This window comes from Camponotus floridanus, unplaced genomic scaffold (assembly GCF_003227725.1).
Source record: "Camponotus floridanus strain SB8 unplaced genomic scaffold, Cflo_v7.5 scaffold147, whole genome shotgun sequence".
In the NCBI taxonomy this organism is placed as follows: domain Eukaryota; kingdom Metazoa; phylum Arthropoda; class Insecta; order Hymenoptera; family Formicidae; genus Camponotus; species Camponotus floridanus.
In genome coordinates, this window is record NW_020229267.1 from 233652 (window position 1) to 246091 (window position 12440).

At 52.6% G+C, this 12440-nt stretch overlaps 2 protein-coding genes across 2 annotated transcripts; both read left to right on the forward strand.

The window, feature by feature from the left end:
- The first annotated feature begins 3543 nt into the window (after positions 1-3543).
- On the forward strand, positions 3544-6988 carry LOC112637246. The gene is made up of 2 exons (XM_025406504.1): positions 3544-3998; positions 4195-6988. Exons 1-2 carry the CDS (start codon positions 3544-3546, stop codon positions 6986-6988), a joined length of 3249 nt encoding a protein of 1082 aa, XP_025262289.1.
- A 908-nt stretch (positions 6989-7896) lies between these two features.
- On the forward strand, positions 7897-8655 carry LOC112637247. Its single transcript, XM_025406505.1, has one exon. It carries the CDS (start codon positions 7897-7899, stop codon positions 8653-8655), a length of 759 nt encoding a protein of 252 aa, XP_025262290.1.
- Positions 8656-12440: the final 3785 nt, after the last annotated feature.

A 12440-nucleotide genomic window follows, 5' to 3' on the forward strand; every position in this document is an offset into this window, starting at 1 on the left:
GAGGAGCGCCACGGGACCGCTCGCGGGGCCGACCGCTGCTGGAATTGCCAGGCGGTCGGCCACCGCTACTTAGGATGTCCCCATCCCAAGGACTCCCGCCCCTTCTGTTATGGGTGCGGGCGGTCCGGAGTAACTATGAGGGTCTGCCCTCGCTGCGGGGAGAATTGGCGCGACCTGGGTCCGTACAGGCCGGAGAGCAGCCACCACGTCGGCCGATTTAATCGCGCAGTGAGGAGAAACCCGGACTGCAACCGATCAGCCCACGAGCCCCGGCCGGGAGACCCGTCGGGTCGAGGACCCCGCACTTGCTGTCGCGGAGGACCTTGGAGCAACGAGAGGCGTCGTTTTTTTTTAAATAAATTATCTTTGTAATTTACTTCGGAGTTAGTGTACCCGACCCTCTCACCCCTTCCCTCTGCGAGTTACTTGCGAGCGTGCGCCGACTATCATTTAGTGTACTCGTAATTGCGGTCCGTTATTCGTCGTTGTATCATGAGCAGTGACTGTCCAAGGCCGACCCGAGAGAGGAGCAACCCTGGATGCCGCATACGCGGCTTGTCGTCTGGAAGGCTGACCCAGAGTATAAGGTAGAGTACTTAGGCGAAGTTGGTGGCTGTCGACGTTCGTCACAGCCAAGATCTCCTCGGTCCTCCCCAGAGAAGGGGGAGTTATGACGTGACGCCTGTGCGTGGTTCGTTACAGGGGTAAAGTGCCCGACCGAGAGAGCCTTATTCGGAACCTGCATCCTTCCGCTATGACGGAGGAGCGGTCCTCTTTTGCGATTTCTCTCTCAGGCATTTTCTTTTTGTGTACGCGTCTTTGCGCGCTCGTTTTGCATTTGCGTTTCGTGTTGGCCTTTTCAGCGGATTTGGATATCGTTTCGTCTCAACCGGTCGTCGGGAGGAGGACAGGCGGACAGGATGTGAGGAGATGCAGTGAGGACGGGGGTTCTGCCGACTAAAATGGAGCACATCAGGTGAATCAATATTGTTAATTCATCTTAATTCAAATTTGTTCGCTGCTGCGAACACATGCCGGCCCCCCTGATTTATTTCTTTTAATTACCGCAGCTCGGAAGAGGAGGCTCAAAGAAACTTAGAGAGGATGCGCACTCCACATGGCAACATCCCCGTGGGAGACCTCAATTCGGAGCGGCGTCGCGAGGACCCCGACCGGAACCAGCCCTACACTCGGGGCCGGGAGTATAACGAGAATCACCCTGGAGATCACCGGAGGATTTCCCGAACCCCGAGGAAGTCAGGCGGGGCAAGGGGCGTTTGCTACCGAGAGTATTTCTCTTTGCGGCCGAGAATTTCCGGGCCCATACATGTTATTACCCATACAGCAGAATTACGGCCGTGATAAAAATCGGCCCGTGAAGGGCGCGACACGGCCTTGCGCCAATTAGATTCGGCGAGGAAAATCGGGGGAAACGATCGCCGACGTGTCTCCCGCGGACCTCACGCACCTCACTGTTCGGCGGACTAGCGACACAAAAGGACGCAGATTCCGTTGAGAATACCGAGAGCTTTTTCTGTTGACGATCTTCGAGGACCATTCTGGTGAGACGAACGATATTTCTATAAGGCCAACAATTTCGCTGCCGCTCGGGTGAATTGTGTCGGGCCCTCGATTTTACGTATCAGATAATGTCGATTATTCGCGTTTGTCGCACGTGGCCCATATGCCATTAACGTCTCCGTTCTTTCGCGATTTTAGGAAACACGCGAATAATAGAGGGCAATTCATTCGAGCTTTTGTTGCAGGACCGCTGCTTCCCCGGGAAATGCCTCCAGTCACCGTGTCATATTTCGCGTTGTCGTATATTGTAAATTGTCCGCGTTTTCGTGAAATCTATCGTCGTTGTGAGCTTATTTCGTCGTTATTAGCATAATCTGTGCGTTTCGGCTGTCGTTTGTCGGAAAATCTTTATATTTCGACCGAAACTCGTCGTATTAACGTAACGTCGTTGTATTGCGCCATACGCCCTGCCGCATTCTATCGCGCGAGACTCGCGAAGTATCAATTGCTATCGGGTAAATCTCGGGCGGGCGAGAACAGTATCGCGGGTGCGATTAATTGCCGCACCTTCATTAACCCGTCGGCTAATAATCTATTTGTCTTTCCCGGCTTTTCACAATAGACACGCATCGACCGCGTGATCCATGCTCTGTCTCGCTCGCTCTTGATCGCGGCCGTTCGCATCGATAGCGCTGTCCTTATCTCGCTCACGGGACGCCGCCATAATATAAGACGCCGTAAATAAAACAAATTTCACCGAATTGCGACTGGTTGTGCGCGTGAAATTATGTCGGAATGGCAACCATATGATTAAATACATTTTTTATTTTATTCGATTTTCTTTTCTTGACGAAATATATGTTACGAATTTTTATGATTACTATTAGTTTTGTCTCAGTGTTCTCGACCTCCTCTCCCCCGCTCTCCGCGAACTCCACGCCTCTACCGACACCGTTTGCGTGAGCTACCGAGATTTCGGGCCATCACGATCGGCCAGTAACATCATATTTGTAAAATTGGAAATATATTTGAAGTTTTGGGAGGATGTACTATATATGTTGATGCTGCCTTATAAAATAATATATATTACGATACGCAACAAACTTGTTGTTAAATTTTTATGACGATTATATTTTATTATTTACTCATTACATATTTTATATTTTGTTCGAAATGCGTAATCGATTATCTCAATGTAAAATTTCGCGTTGCTAAAATCCGTATTTCAAATCTAACGGGCATCGAGAACTTTCTCGAGCCTTCGTTCGGTAAACAAAACTCGAACGTTCGAGTCACCGCTCGTTTTTGCACTGCATAAAAACGCTTGAAATTAAGCGATTGACAATAACATCGCCAACCGCCGTCAAAACTAAAGCAACATACGGGCATGCGCGCCCGCACGTCACGATCAGCTGCACGCCAATCAGCTGATCGAATAGGAGCGTGCGCATGGCAACTGTAAAAACTTTGGCCCCTGACCTCATCGGCGGCCAATAACGTGCGGCCCCCTGAGGTCACCGCCAATTTACAAATTAATTAGGCCACGTCCCAGCGGGCCCAAAATCCCGCTCGCGATATAAGTAGCTCCGCGCGTAGACTCCAAAAAAGTCTCGCACTTTTCGCTTACTATACCGCTTAATCTTACCGCTCAGTCAAACCGCAAATATTATACGACAACCGCTATTCTTCTCGGACTTTGATTTCCCGCACGCTCGATCTGTCACGCCGCTCGCGATCTCCCGCGAGTTTAACCGCTTCGCTTGTCGCACCGCTCGTTGCTCTGTACACTTGTCACGGTCATCGTTGAACTCTAATAAACTATTGTTTTGTGTGAATATCACGAGTTTCACTGCACTGGCCTATCCTTCAACGTTCGCGCAATCTCTTGCCGGATCCGCTCGCGAACATTTCTGGTCCTTCGAGCCGGATATTACCATCATCCACGTCCGCTGTTTCGTGAGTGATCCCCTCGTGCAGTTTGTGGAGTGAAGTGACCTCTGAAAAGACAAAGGAATATTAGACATGAGTGCTGAAGTGAAGGTGCTGCTGGAAGCGCAGCACGACATTCATGGTCGGATCTCCCGCGCCGTGGACAATCTGAGGAAGATGGGCGTGAGCAACATCACCCGCGACGCCATCCAAGCTCGCCTCGGCATCCTGGACAATCTCTGGCAAAAAATGGAGACCCAGCATGAGCTCATTCGTGCGGCGCTGAAGGACAAGTATCAGGAGAGTGAGTACGCTGTATCTGATTTTATTGAAGTCGCGGAGAATACTTACGTGACACAACGTAGCACGCTGACCAGCTACACTGAGAAGCTTGAGGGCGAGACGCCCGCCGCGCTCAGAGGCGAGTCGGACCACGACCGGGCTCCTAAAACCTCGTTGCCGCGCATCAAGCTTCCGACGTTTGCGGGATCTTACGAAGAATGGCCGTCATTCCGCGACCTCTTCCAATCAGTCATCGGGGCGAATGCGTCAGTCTCCGACATCGAGCGATTTCACTACCTCCGGTCTTGTGTCAAGGGAGTCGCTGAAAAATTGATAAAATCATTAACGGTGACCGGTGATAATTACCATCGCGCTTGGACGATTTTGTGCAAGCACTTCGAGAACAAGAGGGAGCTTATCCGTTCTAATTTCGCCGCGTTCACCTCCGTTCCCAAAATGAAGTGCGAGTCAGCGGGAGAACTCGGTCGCATTCACAACGACCGCGGTGAACGCGCAGGAGAGTATAGGGAGACCCATCAACTCCCACGGTATGGATCTCCTCAATTTCCTCACCGTCGAATTGTTCGATTCGCGTACACGGATGGAATGGGAGTCCTCGACCTGCGACTCCACTGATCCGCCAGACCACGCTGCTCTCGTCAACTTCATCGCTAAGCGCATTCTCACGCTAAACGCCGCTAGGCCGCGAGTATCGCAACCAAACTCCGATGGCGCGTCTCGAACCGCGAAAGCTCACCACACGAAGACCGGATCCGACTACTTGAAGTGCGCACTGTGCCAGGGGAAGCACACCCTCATGCAGTGTAACGACTTCAAGGCGAAGTCCGCGATAGACCGAAAGTCCTTTGTAGAGCAAGGTAGACTGTGCTACAACTGTCTCGGGAACCACATGATCTCCAAGTGCCAGTCTGTGAAGACCTGTCTGACGTGCAAGAGCAAGCACCACACTACGCTGCACGACGCGTACACTTCGCCCTCCTCCAACGAGGTGAACGCCCTGTCTGCGATGCACTCCTCGTCTGAGCGTAAGGCGATCCTCCTCGCGACAGCTCGCGTGTACCTCACTGACCGCGCCGGGGGTCTTCATCCGGTCCGAGCGATGCTCGATCAAGTATCCGAGGTGTCGATCATCTCCGAAGCACTGGTCCAACGGCTGAGACTTTCCCGCTCCCGCTCCTCAGTGTCCATAATCGGCATCGGCGAATCGCGATCCGGGTCAACCCGCGAGAGAGTAGCACTCAGTCTCTCCTTGATGATCACCGGGGCCAAACTCAAGGCCGTCGCCTTCGTGTTACCGCGCCTGTCGGCCTATCAGGGTTCTTCGGTGAAGAACCTCCCCTCCTGGCCTCACGTTCATGGTCTTGAGCTCGCCGACCCCAGGTATCAGGAGTTCGATCCGGTAGAACTATTGTTGGGCGCGGAAGTCTGCTCAACCATCCTAGAGGTCGGCCTTCGCAAGGGTGGTCCTCAAGATCCCGTCGCCCAGAAAACAGCCCTGGGATGGATCCTGTCAGGGGGATCCAGCGCAGCACCCTTCCAAGGACTCCGTAACTCCTTGCAGTGCACTGTCGACCAAGAGCTCAATCAGTTTGTGCACAGCTTTTGGGAACAGGAAAGGGAACTCCCCTCCTCTGTTGCCCTTATACCAGAGGATCAAGAGTGCGAGACCCTCTTCATAAGTACTCACCAGCGAACTGCGTCCGGAAGATACGTAGTACGACTTCCGTTTTCTTCCCCGCCAACGTCGCTTGGTGGAACCCGTAAACCGGCTGAAAGCCTCTTGTCAGCGATGGACCTCCGGAGCAAGAGAGATCCTGCGTTCGGCATCCGGTATCGGGAGTTTATGCAGGAGTACGAGGACCTGAAACACATGAGTCCTGTGAATACGGTCGGTACCGCAGGATGCTACCTACCTCACCACGGAGTCCTCCGCCAGTCCAACTCCTGCAGCAAGCTCCGCGTCGTCTTCAACGGGTCGCAACGTATCGCCTCGGGGGACTCCCTCAACCAACATCTGCTGATCGGCGCCAACTTACTGCCGGCACTAGCTGATGTCCTCCTTCGCTGGCGCCGGCACCGCTTCGTGTTCGTCACCGACATCGAGAAGATGTTCCGGCAGATACTCGTCCACCCTGAAGATCGTCGCTTCCAGCGGATACTCTGGCGTCCAAAGGCTTCCGGCAAGATCCAAGAGTACGAGCTGAACACCGTGACCTACGGGCTCGCCTGTGCTCCGTTCCTCGCTGTCCGCACTCTCCACCAATTGGCGGCCGACGAAGAGGCACGAGCCCCAAAGGGAGCAACCGCTCTGCGCCATGACTGCTACATGGACGACGTGATCACCGGGTCGGACACCTTGCAGCACGCGGTCGCCCTGCAGACGGAGCTCCGAGAGCTCTGCACGGCGGGCGGGTTTCCGCTGCGGAAATGGGCCGCCAATAGCGAGGCCATCCTTGAGGGTGTTCCTCCCGATCATCGACTCAAACAGGCACACCATTCCTGGGAGAGCGAGGTACACTCCACCTTAGGCCTGCGTTGGCATCCAGCCAGCGACGACTTCTCCTTCGCCATCCAGCCTCGAAGCACTGGCGAATTCACTAAGAGGCGAGTCCTGGCGGAAACGGCACGGCTATTCGACCCCTTGGGATGGCTCGCTCCTGTGATCATCCGCGCCAAGATCTTAATCCAGTCAGCATGGTTGAAAAGGCTGGACTGGGACTCTCCGCTCCCAGCGGAGGACGCTCAGTCTTGGCAGCGCCTCCTCTCCGAGCTCCATTTGCTGGAGCGCCTCCGAATAAGGCGCTGGCTGGGTGTCATTCAACAGGATCCGACGGTCGAGATCCACGGCTTCGCCGACGCGTCTGAGCGTGGATACGCGGCCGTCGTCTACCTTCGCGTGTCCAGTACGGAAGAAACGTCCATCTACTTACTGGCCGCGAAAAGCAAGGTCGCGCCGATTAAGCCCGTGACGCTCCCACGGCTGGAACTCTGCGCTGCCTCCTTGCTGACCAATCTCGTGCACCACCTCCGGTCATCACTGGAGGTGTCGGCGCCAGTATATCTCTGGTCCGACTCCAAGGTTGTCCTCCACTGGATCAAGGGTCATGCTTCGCGGTGGAAAACCTACGTGGCCAATAGAGTGTCGCTGATCCAGGACCGGCTCCCCGAAGCGCAGTGGCGACACGTCCCGGGTCAAGAGAATCCTGCCGATTGTGCTTCCAGAGGGATCTGCTGAACCACCCCTTATGGTGGGAGGGCCCCGGCTGGCTTCTCGGCGACTCGTCACTATGGCCAGCCAGCGACGAGGCATCAATGGTCAGCGTTCCTGAAACAAAAACCACGGTATTAACGGCCATCAGCAAGGTCAGACCGGAGCCTGAAATACTCCTACAGTTCTCGACACTGCATAGGCTCTTACGTGTCTCTGCTTGGTGTCTTCGTTGGCGCCGGACCGCTCGTCATCCTCCCAGCGTCGCACTGCTCTCGGACGAGCTCGACGCCTCCCTCATTCGCTGGCTGAGAATCGTCCAAGGGATCCACTACGCCGTTGAACTAGCCGCCGTGCGAGAGTCTCGCCCAGTGCCTCGCGGTAGCCACCTGGCCAGGCTGCATCCATTCATCGACGACGACGGGATCCTGCGCGTCGGCGGCCGCCTGAAACACGCAATACTCACTTACGATGAACGACATCCTATGATAGCGCCGCCCACTTCATGGCTCACCAAGCTAGTGATAGAGTCTTGCCACCGCCGGACGCTTCATGGAGGCACTCAGCTCACTTTGGGGCTCCTTCGCCTCCGCTTCTGGGTGCCGCAAGGTCGAGCCGTAATCAAGCGGACACTGCACCGGTGCGTGACATGCACCCGCTGGCGAGCCCACACCCCACGGCCCCTCATGGCCGACCTCCCTCGGGGGCGAGTTACTCCAGCACGCCCTTTCCTGAGGACAGGAGTCGATTACGCTGGCCCGATATTCCTCCGCACTTCCAAGGGGCGAGGACATCGGGCTCACAAGGCGTTCATAGCCGTGTTCGTCTGCCTCTGTTCCAGAGCCATTCATCTTGAGGTAGTATCTGACTACTCCTCTGACGCCTTCCTCGCCGCATTCCGCAGGTTCGTTTCCCGTCGCGGACTGTGCGAGGAAATGTACTCGGACTGCGGAACTAACTTCATCGGGGCGGACAACCAACTCCGAGAATTCTTCCGCGCGTCGTCTTCCGACGGCCGTCGCATCTCTCGGGAAGTCGCCAAGGAAGGGATATCCTGGCGCTTCAATCCTCCCGCCGCGCCGCACTTCGGAGGCCTCTGGGAAACGGCGGTGAAATCCATGAAACACCACCTGCGACGGGTGATAGGAGAGACTACGCTCACCTTCGAGGAGATGAGTACTCTTCTTTCACAAATCGAAGCATGTTTAAATTCTCGTCCATTGCAGGCTTTCTCAGATGACCCCGACGACATCACCGCATTGACTCCTGGGCATCTCCTAATAGGCGCCCCTCTACTGGCGGTCCCAGAGCCTTCACTAGCCGAACGGCGTCCGAACGCCCTATCCCGGTGGCAGCTGCTGCAACGAATGCGTGACCACTTCTGGCAGCGATGGTCTCAGGAGTATGTCCACGCCTTGGCACCTCGATCAAAATGGCTCAAATCCGAGCCCGCTCCGGAGGTCGGAGCATTGTGCCTCATCCGCTCGGAGATCACCCTGCCTTCCCGATGGCCCCTCGCGAATACTCGCGCTGCATCCAGGAAGCGATGGCACGGTCCGCGTTGTGACTGTCCGCACCTCCACCTCGGATCTCGTTCGGCCAGTCGTAAAACTCGTCCTTTTACCGGGAGTCAAGGAGGCTCGCGCGTCCGTAGGCGAATAATGCTCGGGCACTATTCTCCCCGCGATGCGTAGAGTCTTGCGCGCCTCACTATATTGTACATATTGTATATATCGTGTATATATTTTTCATTACAGCTGTCCGTCGCCCATCTCGCGTTCTCGCCGCGATTTCCTCATTCGCATCCCTAGTTACCCACTCACTGTACATTGTGCATCCCCGAGCGATGCACAATTGATCCCTATTAATCATTGCACTTCACATCGCACTACTTTTCATTATTTCACTGTAAATATCACCGTATTTCACTACCGCAACTCTTAGTCTCGCGAAAGATAGAAATCAACTGAACAACACGTGTTATCGTATTGCGTCACACATTCCATTCATCGATCGCGATCCAGATACCGCCAATTGCCGCTTGCGACATCTGCCCGTCCCCGTTCCTACTCGCGAATTTCGTCACGCGCTGACGAGGCGGGCTGGATGTTCGAAATGCGTAATCGATTATCTCAATGTAAAATTTCGCGTTGCTAAAATCCGTATTTCAAATCTAACGGGCATCGAGAACTTTCTCGAGCCTTCGTTCGGTAAACAAAACTCGAACGTTTGAGTCACCGCTCGTTTTTGCACCGCATAAAAACGCTTGAAATTAAGCGATTGACAATAACATCGCCAACCGCCGTCAAAACTAAAGCAACACACGGGCATGCGCGCCCGCACGTCACGATCAGCTGCACGCCAATCAGCTGATCGAATAGGAGCGTGCGCATGGCAACTGTAAAAACTTTGGCCCCTGACCTCATCGGCGGCCAATAACGTGCGGCTCCCTGAGGTCACCGCCAATTTACAAATTAATTGGGCCACGTTCCAGCGGGCCCAAAATCCCGCTCGCGATATAAGTAGCTCCGCGCGTAGACTCCAAAAAAGTCTCGCACTTTTCGCTTACTATACCGCTTAATCTTATCGCTCAGTCAAACCGCAAATATTATACGACAACCGCAATTCTTCTCGGACTTTGATTTCCCGCACGCTCGATCTGTCACGCCGCTCGCGATCTCCCGCGAGTTTAACCGCTTCGCTTGTCGCACCGTTCGTTGCTCTGTACACTTGTCACGGTCATCGTTGAACTCTAATAAACTATTGTTTTGTGTGAATATCACGAGTTTCACTGCACTGGCCTATCCTTCAACGTTCGCGCAATCTCTTGCCGGATCCGCTCGCGAACATATATATATATATATATATATATATATATTGCGACGTTTTTCTCCTTCTTTATTCTAATTTTAATCGGATAGAACGCCGTCAAACACAGGATGAATATAAGATTTCCGCGCTCGGAGGAACAGGGATGAAGGGTGCTCGCGCGGGTCGCGGCGGGGCGGAGGCAGTTCGATATCTCGATAGGTTGAGCGCCAGATGCGGTCTTTCACGCATCAGTTTTCCACGAAATTTTTAAACAGCGCGAAAGATGATAGCCTGCTTCGCCACGGGCTGACTAGCTCGCCTAACGGTAGAGGGGAGGGGTTCTGAGAGCGAGCCAATTAATTATACGGTGATTTCATTAATTCGATGTGCGAGAGACACAGAAACGGATATCGACGACTACAGGGGACTAACATTCAAATAAATTACGCGAATTTAACAAGGCAATATAACAGATTTATTAATAGAAAAATAATAAATGAGAGAAAAATATAAAAGCCAAATCGAATGACAAATCAGATTGAAACGAGGTTCACAATACTTCGATTAAAGACAAGCAAATGAAATATAAAATCCAATCAAAAATAACATGAATAATGAGACGTGACACAGCAAATGTTCGCTTGAGATAACTAACCGAAAAGAAAGCTAAGACTTTATAATAACGGTAAACAGAGTCAAAGCAAGACTTTATAATTACGGTAAACAGACTCGAACGCGCGAAACTCTATTATTACGGAGAATAGCGAGAAGCACCGAACATTACAATTACTGAGAACCGAAAGAAGTGCGCGAGCTCTTGCAATTACGGAGAAGGGAAAGAAGCGCGCGAGCGCTTATGATTTCGGAGAATCGAACGAGGCGCGCTATTTCGAGTACGAAAAACAGACAGAAATACGAGATCTTAGAATTATCGAAAACGGAAATGAACACTTAATACTTTATATTATTTAATTGCAGTAACAGAAGTAACGCCAAGACGATGTAACCTACTGAAAGAACGGTAATATCTAGTCGATCAGAACGCGGAATTCGCGTATCGCAACGATAAGGCGTTCCCGCCGGTGCACACACGGCACGGCGGGTGTCGATAGCTTACGCCTCCGACAGCCGATTGTTCGCACGTCCGCGGTCAGCGGACTGCGAGTCGCAAAAAAAAAAGAACGCACGTAGAGAGAGATGGTCGAGAATCGAGGCCCACTTTGGTCGCGCAACTTCCGGTCCGCTGTCACAATTTCCAAGGTACTCACCAATTTGCCGCTCAAGCTGTCGCGGAACTTTTCCCCTGGGGTGGCGGTCGACAGCACTTACAATCGGTCGGAGTCGCTCCACTCCGACCGGCGATAGCCTCGAGTTAAAAATTCTACACTAACGCGCGTCACACGGATAACGGAGAGGCGAACGAGTATATCGGGTGAGACCGATCGACGGATCACTGTCGCCCCTTGACTACGGTCGCACTCGACTTCTTTTCACCACCGCGAAATTTACGCAAACGAAACACTAATCGCGACCGGCCAGAGGGGTCCACCCGCGAGCCGTATCAGTGGACGGCGTACAAATTTTCGTAATTAGACACGAAGATAGCCGGGTGACCTCACCGTTGAATTCTTCACTCGTTGCTTCCGCCAATTCGTCTTTCCCGTGCCGAGCGTCCGCGATAATCTCTCTTAACTTTTCGCCGAAAATTTCGTAGAACAAGTCTTCTCATTCTCTCGGAATCGCCGTATTTATCCTTAACTATTCGCTCCGCACCCCATCGAGAAGGGTGCTTGACCCGTTCTCGCGCGCTCGGATTTTCGAGCGTGGCGCAAGGGCGCATCGTGCGCCCGCGGTCCCGCGCCTCCGACGGTCCGCTGCTCCTTTGCGTTTTTCAGCGCCAGGTGCTCTGGAATTCTCCCGTCAGGGCCGATCTTTGCTGCCTTCGTCCCTCTCCAGTGGAGGGCAGCGATTGTCCGGATTTTTCCGAGGAGGTTTCGCACCTTCGCGGGGTGCTTTCGGCGCCCGTCATGGCTGGCCGGCCCTGGGATGCTGGGCCGATGGACCGAAATTGTGCGAGGCTGATCGAGTATCGCCGACCCTTGTTTTCTACGGCCGATGTTTTGATCGGTGATGATTCGGCAAGGTTGCTTTTCTTGTAGACTTCCAAGTAAATCTTCGTTGAAGATTTATGGCCTCCGAAACAATATAATTTCGACAAATAGGATTAGTAACAATGCTTTTGTTTATAAACGAACGCGCTCGCCTCTCTGAAAATCCCCGGCGGGGCTCTCGATTTCTCGACCGGCGCGGCCGCTCGGCTCGCGCCCCACGGTCTTTTTGGCGGGTGGACGTCCGTCGTGACAGCAACGTCACAATATATATATATATATATCTGTTTAAGTTTCCGAATTTTTAACTTCTTTTTTTTCTCTTTAAACCTAGTAATGGCTAAATTTTACTTTAAATTTCATTTTGTTTAAGATAGAAATCTAATACAATGACAGAATTGGAGCATGTTTTATTTTAATTAAATCTGAATTTCTAAAATTTTCTTTGATTCTTCATACGTGAAACAAAATTTTACTTTATAATAAATAATAATGCAATAATAATGAAATCTATAATAGTGAATATCTAATGATAAAAACTTAATTAAATCAATAATTTT